This window comes from Haplochromis burtoni, unplaced genomic scaffold (genome assembly GCF_018398535.1).
Source record: "Haplochromis burtoni strain Fernald_Lab_line unplaced genomic scaffold, NCSU_Asbu1 Contig_219, whole genome shotgun sequence".
Taxonomy (NCBI): Eukaryota; Metazoa; Chordata; class Actinopteri; order Cichliformes; family Cichlidae; genus Haplochromis; species Haplochromis burtoni.
Window position 1 is genome coordinate 855,985 of NW_024582580.1, and position 9,288 is coordinate 865,272.

General features: G+C 40.5%; 1 protein-coding gene across 3 annotated transcripts in view; it reads right to left on the minus strand.

Annotated features, from left to right (window-relative positions):
• Nucleotides 1–680: 680 nt before the first annotated feature.
• The window catches only part of phc3 (polyhomeotic homolog 3 (Drosophila)), a 15,353-nt gene continuing 6,745 nt past the window's right edge, over nt 681–9,288 (minus strand). For 2 of the 3 annotated variants that reach the window (XM_005936639.3, XM_005936641.3), the window contains 4 exons: nt 9,102–9,219; nt 5,125–5,254; nt 3,490–3,751; nt 681–2,987 (listed from right to left, as the gene is read on the minus strand). In XM_005936639.3, the coding sequence (XP_005936701.1) occupies nt 2,833–2,987; nt 3,490–3,751; nt 5,125–5,254; nt 9,102–9,219 (665 nt within the window). In that variant the 3' untranslated portion in view covers nt 681–2,832. The remainder of the gene's footprint in view (nt 2,988–3,489; nt 3,752–5,124; nt 5,255–9,101; nt 9,220–9,288) is intronic. The other variant, XM_005936640.3, reaches the window with a different exon arrangement.

Consider the following 9,288-nt stretch of genomic DNA (forward strand, 5'->3'; position numbering starts at 1 on the left):
TAGTTTAAATTCTTTTATTGTCCTATCATTGCTTTATATTGTTATTATTATTTTACATCGTTTCTTTTTAATGGCATTTTTATATTGTTAAACACTTTGTGCAGCATCGTCTGTCTGGAAATGTGCTACATAAATAAATTTCACCTTAAATCAAATTTCCTGTTCTCCAGTGTAACCGGTGGCTTGCACCTTGTTGTAAGCACTCTGTATTTACATCTGTGAAGTCATCTTTTGATTGTAGACCTTAACGGTAATACTAATACCTCCTAAAGAAGTTAGGTGTTGGAAGGCTGCTTTTGTTAACAGTGAAACAATTCTGTCATCATCCACTTTAGCCGTCTCCCGTGGTCTTTGCATTCCTTCCTTTTTAAAAAAATAAAATAAAATAAAAATTCTGATACTTATTTCATTGTTTAGGCTTTACAGGTTTAAACTAGTGTCAGCGTTAATCTCGTTAAAATGATGTTGCATTAACGCAGCAAATCTCAGTTAGCGAGTAAGCACAGATCGCTCTGTGCGTGGGGCAGCCCCTCGCAGTTATGCCGTTAACGTCATTTTGACGAGATTAACGCTGACAACACCAGTTTAAGCAAAAAAGGGAAAAGACAAAGAATGAATTTTAGATAAAGAAAGACCCTAAATCTCAGTAAAAAAAATAAAACATTACACAAAGAAAACACTGTTTTCTAACTGTTTTATTTGTATATTAATTATGACAACAATAAATAACAATAAATAACCTTGTAGTCAGTAAAACTTTCATAAGTCAGCACAACCGTTTGCTGATGGTGAACGTATCAAATTCCATCTTGAAGACAGGAGGCAATAATCTGCTTTGTAAACAGTGAGATTGTACCGCGTTTGTCGAATGTAATGATCATCATTTGTTCTCTTTGTCTACAAATGATACAAACAAACAAAAAATAAATAAATTTAAAAACCATTTTGAAACAAATGGATAACTCGAGTCAGAACTGCTACGATCACTACAGCGAAATGACAAGCGGTGAGAGAAAGAACTGCTCATCTTTGTTGCTTTGGCTCACTTCTCATCTCAAAAATAAATGAAATCTGACCGTCTCAGCGTCTGTTAACATCTTTAACTATTTTAGGACATTTAGGGAAATCACTCCTGTTTATCAGAACTAAATGAAACTCCGGTTTTAGCTGGTTTTTTGCTGTTCTACAGCAGCTCATAGTTTGTTTTAGAACAGATTTTATGGGTGACTTTTAGGGCCCTTCATGGCCTTGCTCCAGGCTATATCTCTATCCTCTGAGCACCATATGCACCAGCATGCACCCGGGGTCCTTGGGCAAAGGCGCTAACCTTGCCTGAGGAAATCATGTCAGTAGAGTCAGCCACTTCCTTTAAACCTATTTTTATGGGAAGGCTTTTTTATATGAATTTCCTTTGAGACGTCTTTTTATCTCCCACAGTTCACAGTCCCCGACATTTTTACTACAATTTATTGGTCTTGGAGTTTGTTTTATTCTGTCTAATGTCAAAATCTCACTGATCTCACAGGTGTAGCGTGAGTACTGAACATACTCGAAGATATGCACAGAAAATGAGCGCCACGTCAGTGCAGAGGAAGATATCGGACCACGTGAAAGTCAACAGACTACAGAAAGATGCAGAGGAGTTTTTCACCTTTGATATTGCAAATCAAAGCATTTGATGCAGCAGGCAAAATTTCATTGCTGTAACTGAAAAATTGTACTCAGTAGTTTGTTTCTATGGCAAATGTCACTTGGGCTCCATGGAGCCAGGCAGCGAAGAAAGGACCCATTAGAGCACGTCAGTATTCATGTTTGGATTTCTTCATGTTCTATTGTGAGTTTGATCCTTTGTTATATTTTTGAATCTGTTTTTGGTGCTCATTTGATTCCTGTCCCAGCTGAGAACTTTCAGGTTGTGTGTGTCCCTGTGTTATTTTCTCTTCATTATTCTAAACTCTTGTGTTCCTTTTGTGTAACAAATGAGTTTTCTGGTGTCTGTGTTAAGTTGGGGTGAAAAATAAAGTGAAAAAAAACAAAAACTTTTTTTTTTTTAAATCACCTGTAGGTCAGAATTTCAACTTATCAACTCAAACTTCTGAGAAAATAATTTTCAATAAGATAATATCCCAAATTTTGACTTATTGACAGCAAAAAAAATAAAAGTTTTTGGTAGCATAAGTAACCTTTCATAGATTGTGGTCTCCTGTGTGTTGCTTTGAGTTTTACCTCCTCCCCAGTGATTACCTAGTTTCTCTGCACCTGTGTATCATATCCCCAGCTGTCTCCACTTCCCTTATTACCCTGTGTGTATAAATAGTCCTTCCCCTGTTGCCTGGTTTGTTGCGAAGAGTTGGATTTTTATATGGTACCTTTTTGGTTTAAGTATTTAAATGTAATAAAATGTTGCATTTTAATCCTTCAATATACAAAAGATGGCAAATATAGCCTTTTGCAGTTTAACTGGTTTTGAGTGATTATGGGAAACTTAAATATGCACTGCTGAGACTTGTAAACGTGAAACTATCAGGAGAAACGAGCCAGAGCAGCTGAGGTAAAACTGTAAAATCATCTGAGACTGAGTCGACTTTGAGTCCTTGGGTAATGGAAAGCTAAAACCCGGAAAAATAGTTGGCAGTGGTCTTAAAAACAAACAAACAAACAAACAAAAACAAAAAAACTGCAGTCAGTTCAACTCAGCGAGCTCTGCTCTCTTTTGTGACAGTGTTTAAAAATAGGCAGTTTAAAGATGAGCAGCACTTCCTCATTGTCTCTGCAGAGATGAGGAGATCCTTGCTTTTCTTTACATTCACTAAGAGGAGGAATGTTACGTGTTTATGCATCTTTGAGGGAGTTGATGTGTGCGCAAAGCTTCAGTGCGGGTCCCAGTTTAAGGTTCATGGTGCTGACCAGGTGATCCTCTGTGAGAAGCAGCAGAGCCTGCCCATCTATTTCTTGGGAGCGAAACTCCTCGGCCACATCAGCACCACCTGATGGAAAGAGAACCGGAGTGGTCATTCTGTGTGACCTCCTCGTTTTCCAGTTCTTAGCTGATAGATGTAGCACCCAGTGTGGTATTCTGCTGCCGAAGCCCATCTCCTTCAGTTTCAATGTGCCAACAGTGCCAAATTTAAAGTAAATCACATTTTTTGCTCAATCTGATGCTCAGCTTGAATTCAAGCAGGTCGCTGAAGATATTTGTGCTAACGAGCAATTGAACAGGTGTACCTAATGAAGTGGCTGGTGGGTGTACACTATGTGCAGTCACCCTTAATCAACCAGCACATGTCCACATGAAACTTTCATGCCTGCAAATCATATTTAACCTGTCAAAAACTGCGAGAGAGAAGCAAAACTTACCTTATAGCAAACCCAACACACCAAACTACAAACCGACACAGACGTGCTGCGAGGTCAGAGGTCGTACTGTTAATGTTTGCCATTTCTTTAGCAATAAAAGCTGTGCCTCAGGAGTGTGAAAAACCGCATTACCTGGCAGGGTGCTGATGTAGGAAGACACTTGCTCCACGTTCCACTGAGACGGACAGCCGACGTCTTCTTCTGCGTCTGAAACGATGATCGTTTCTACGGTCCTCTGCTCCCTCACCCTCTCTTGCGCTCTCTCAGCCTGTTTTCGAAGCCTGGTCGTCATGGGAACGGGAGGTTCTTCCTCCTCTTCCTCCTCCTCATGATGCTCATCTTCCTCTCTCGGTGAACTCTGTTGGGTCTCTTTGGAGCCAAATGACCTGTGGGCCTGAGAAGCACAAAGACACAAAAATTCACAGTGTATTTCAGAGCTGGACTTCATACAGTAACAAACAGAGCAGGTGTTAGACCGTGTCTCAGGTGAGGTTTAATTCTTACCAGTCTGAAATAAATTTTAGTTATAGCTCATTGTAAGTATTGACTTTGAGCTGCAAACCTCGTGGTTCGAGCTCAGTGGAATGTTTCAAGCATCAAATAAACATTTAAATGTCTTTTTAGAAATATTTCCAACCTGTTTCCACCAGAAAAAACATGTATGCATAACCACCTCTGGAGTCTATCAGCCTTCAAAAATCCATTTTTGTTACACCTAACTGTAATAATCATCAGCCTGTAAGTCTGTTCTTCATATTTTTGAATGAAGAGTGATTTAAAACAGCATATAACAGGGCAACATGCTTGAAAGCTCTGCAGCCTTAACATATTTTTGCATGAGTCATTTTAATGTTTGTTTCCAGAGCTGATAGACATCTAAGAATCTGGCCACCGGCAAAGCCCATTCGGCTGTTTTCATTAGAGATCCCCATCTGCCAGCTGACCCGATCACCCCCGATATTCTGTCCAACATGCTGGTTTGCTTACAAATGTGAAGCTGCAGATCGTTTTGTGTCTGCAGTGTGTTTGTGTTGAAAAGAAGTTGCAAAAGAGATGACATGTTTTTCTTTTTGGATTGTGAGAATAAATTGACAAGATGCATACGATGTCGTTTTTACTCACAGCAAAGAGGCAAACCCAACACAACTACCAATAAAGTCCTTCTGGTAGATAAGTGCTATTAGTAAAACCTCCAAAGCTGTTCTTCTTTAAACAAACAGGCTTGCCTTTGTTTGTCATGTGAACATGTAGTTAGTCATTTACTGTTTGCCAAACTTGCACACAAACACTTAACTGATGAGTATTTCAGGAAAGCCAGGGGTGTAATTTCAAGGGGGTATAATCAGATCTAGCCAATATAACCCCCCCAATAAAATTATGAATTGTCTTGCATAAATAGGCTGTTGATTTTCTTTAGTCATTTCTGTTAACACCAGCAAAATAGTTGCATGTTTAATCATCTGGGAATTTACCCAGATTTATTTATTTAGAGAGACAGAGATCCTGACCCCCCTAATGTTCAGCACAAAGTTACGCCCATGAGGAAAGCTGCAGAAAGTGCGATATATGTCGTTTTAACCCTAGAACATTAACGTGGAGTATTAGTGACTGCAGAGCTCCAAACCTCCTCTGATTAACATCAGGATAAAAACTGTTCACAGGGAGCTTCATGCCATCCATTTTAGTGGCTGAGCAGCTCCTGCAGGTAACCCAGTTTTCGTCCATACAGTTTATACATGCATGCATCAGGCCGACGATACTACTGACCTGCATCACAAAGTGCTCTCTGGAGGCTCCGTTGACTCGGCTGGGGGGTCGTCCTCTCCTTCCCAAAGGCCTGTGAGCCAAGCGACCTGCATGCAGCACCGCGATACGCTTGGTGCAGCTCACACTGAACCTGAACAAGTGAAATGTTTGATTAACCCTTAGAGCACAGGTGTGTGTCCTTGATCCAACACAGCTGATTTAAATGGCTAAACGACCTCCTTCAGGTGTCTTGACCCAGGTTGATATCTAAAACCTGCAGGACACCAGCACTCGAGGCCTGGAGTTCGACACCCCTGCCTTAGAGGATCCTGGGGACATGTTGGGCCATTCCATTTTTTTAAATGGTATTTTTGGCGGTGCTGATATTAATTTTATCCTCAGGCCAAAAAATGTCCAATTGAAAATCACTGAAAATACAACTTTTGATGTTTTCTGCAAAAGTGCCTTGCTGCTGAAATGATAAGTGTGTGTCCTACTGATGTTGGATGATGGTGTGCATGTGTGTGCATGTGTGTGCGTGTGTGTGCGTGTGTGCGATGTCCACCTTCAAGTCTGTTCTCTTAGAAGGCCACACTTGGTGTTATGAACTAATTCGATAACAGTGAATGATGAGAACCCTTTCAGAGCTTCAACAATATCTCAGCAGCAGGAACCAAAACAAAATTGGACTTTATTTTGGTTCTCACTCAAGTAGTTTATGCATCTGCATGGCAGCCACAGTTAGAAGTATGCGCAGTAGTGCAGGAGCAGTCATTTTGGAGATGGCAAGACTTTACAGCACACACACAGGCTCTGGAAGTGATCGTGAACCATGAGTGTTAAGATGGCATCATCCTCCTCTGAGGACTCTGAGGCTGACATGGAGGAGGCCTCAGAGGTAGAAATGGACCAGCTGGAGTCCAGCTCTGACTCATCTGAAGGTGAGAGTGGAAAGGTTTGGTTGAAGCAGTGACAGGATAGACTCCTCAATCTCTTCTCCATCTTGGTCAACCCCATATTTTGGTCCCCCACAAAAACTGCAACGCTCTGCTACGCCCCAGCAGCCAGAGGTTTGATCCCTGGAACTACACACTATCCCACCAGCTATGCACTGCTGCTGGATGAAATCCTGCAGCAAACTGTGGCCCTGACAAACCTCTTTTCCTTAGGGTAAAAAGAGTGAGGATTTTTAAGGGTTATTTAAGAGTAAATAAATGCTCTAAGAGCTTGGAAGGAAATGCGTCTGGACTTCTTTAGGTTTTTTGAAAACTATGATGACCTGGATGACAGATAACCTGCACAGATGGTTAATTAGTGCATTCGTCCCTAATGTTATTATATCACATCATCCTTGAAGTCTGTGAATAAGTTGGGAAAGGTAGCATCGGGACTCTGGGCTGTCCTCTTTTTGTTGCTTTGATGGAGACTCAGGGGGAAACCTGGGAGTGATTATCTACTTGCGTCAGCGGGCTGCAGATGTCAGATGATGTAATTCAACTTTACTGACATAGACTGTAATTTTCTGTAGTTTCTGCGGAAGAAAAAAGTGCTTTGTTGTTAAAGCAGACAGTTCGTGAGTGTTGCTCATGTTTTCCACAGACTAAGACAGTGTGGTGAACCTCAGCCGAATGACACACACCAACACTGAAAACAACAAAATAAAAAGATTCAAAATAATGAATCATCATTGTTCTCACGGACAAAGATCAACTTTTCATAACAAACCATAAAATATTACAATTTACACAGACTTTGCATTATGCATCGGCCCTGTGTTGTGAAACGCTGATTCTTGGATTTTTCTTGCCATCATAAATTCTTATTTTGTGTTTCTTTTTAACACACCCCTTGTGTTCCTCTTGTGAGTGCTTCTTCCAGCGTACTTCCTGTTTTATTTTGAAGGTGGGATCCTAATGTGGTTTTCCACTACTACTACTACTACTATGTCCTTTTACTTCCCATCTTTGCTCTTTTAATTTCTGATTTAGGTTACCTGTTCCCTAAGTCTGCATGTCTTAACCCCTTTTTATTTCATAGTTTGCAAGTGCCCAATGCATCTGCTCCATCGCTTCACATTATTTTCTCCCATCGGTGATGGGAGAGGAGGAGGTGAGGAAGAGACATGAGAACAAATGAGCTGAGGGAACAGGCACTTAGAAAATTGAGTCATCCTCACAAATGTCACACCTCATTTTAAAGAGATGCCAATGAAATGTGTCATTTTTGTTCTAGCAGACCCACAGCTGGATTTTATGACATCAGACATAACTGTGCTCATGACAATTTCTAATAAATAAATAAATAGAATTACTTTAATTTAACACATGGTGCTTTTTTGTGCAGGGCAGAAACTTTGATCATGTTAAATAATGTGAAAAAAGGATGACTTGTTTAAAAAGAATCCTCCTCCCACTATGACTTGTATATTCCAGCTGTTTCCCACAACTCTTTTATATGCTAAAGGTAAATAAATACATCCACAGTGGACACGCATTTGCATTCTCAATTATAGCTAAAGCCTCCTCTCTCCTCAGTCCTCCTGATATATTTTAGGAATTGAGATTTCCTTCAACATGGTGAACTGAGATTGATTTCATGGTCATGGGCAGCAGGATGGAGGTGATGAAGCGCCTGTTTTTTCATGCTGGAGGACCACTGAGCTTACGTGATGGCTTCAGGTCACAAAAATTGGTCTGATTTTAGTGAAAGTCACACACGATGACCATAATGATGGGTCTTCGTCTGAGCTGTGCTCAGGTTGCTCATATTGGTCGTTTTACTGCCACTTTTCCGTTCTGCACTTCCCAGATTACAATAACCTGTGAGTTGTGATGCATCATGAACCAAAGGAGCTACTAGATGATTAAGGTTTTGTTTTTGCTTGGTTGTTTTTTTGTTTCAGCTGTTTCAGTGTCGTTCTTTATGTTGGCGATTGAACTGTCTTTGGCCTGGTTGTCTGTGTTGGTTATAGGTTAAAACCCCTTCTTTCTTTTTTTTTCTTTTTTTTGTGGCAGCAGTTTTTTTTAGCATATTTTTATAAGTTTTCCCAGCAGAACTCTCACCTGGATCTCATGTTGTTAGTCTGAACTTCAAATATATCATCCAGTCATCCCCACAAAATGTTCCCAGGGTTAAGGTAATTTGTTTTTGTTTGTTTTTTTAAAACAGCTAACAGCACTGTAGCCTAACAGAACCAAAACATTAATTGTTTTGGAGCTATTTTCATCAGTGGATTAATTCAGATTTCAGTCCCTGCTGAGTATTTACTGTATGATGTACACTCACATAGCACATATATTTGTGCTAACTGGTCGTTAGCACAAATATTTAATCAGCCTATCACACTGCAGAATGGCCAGACTGTTTCAAGTTGATAGCAAGGCAACAACTCAGATAGCCATTAACAACTCATTATAACCAAGGTATGCAGACGTAAAACCTTGAATCAGATGTGCTACAGTAGCAGGAGACCACAGTGGATACCACTCCTGTCAGCTAAGAACAAAACACTAAGGCTCTAGTTCACAGGAGCTCACCAAAACTTGCAATAGATGATTGTAAAACTATTGCTCGTCCTCGATTTTCTTGGTACACTTTGGGCCTCTTGTACCGACTGAGCACCATTAAAACACCACAGCCTACCCGAGCTGCAGACTATGTCTATCCCTTTATGACTATAGTGTAACAATCTAATAATAGCTTCTTTCAGCAGGATAACACCAAAACCCCAAAGCTCAAATCATCTCAAACTGGTTTCTTTAACATGGCAATGACTTCACTGTAAATGCCCTCCACAGTCACCAGATCTCAGTCTAGTAGAGCACCTTTGAGATGTGGTGCAATAAGCAAAGCTTATGAGCTTATGGCTGATGAGCGTCTCGTAATAACCTACAGTTTGTTCATGTTAATAGAGTGAATCACTGAAACTATGTTTCTTTTGTAATAAATAATTACACTAGAGGACAAAACTTAGTACGTTGTGTAAATGTTTTATTTACCTTCTGACACACGACATGGAGCAGAAGCGTTTGGAGCGCAGAAACGTGCAAGCGTAGCCGCTGCTTCCACAGTACTCACACTGCAACACGTCTGGCACACTCTCCCCGAGCTCTGCAACTTCAGAGGACCAGCTGTTAATCATGCATGTTCACACACACACACACACACACACACACACACACACAC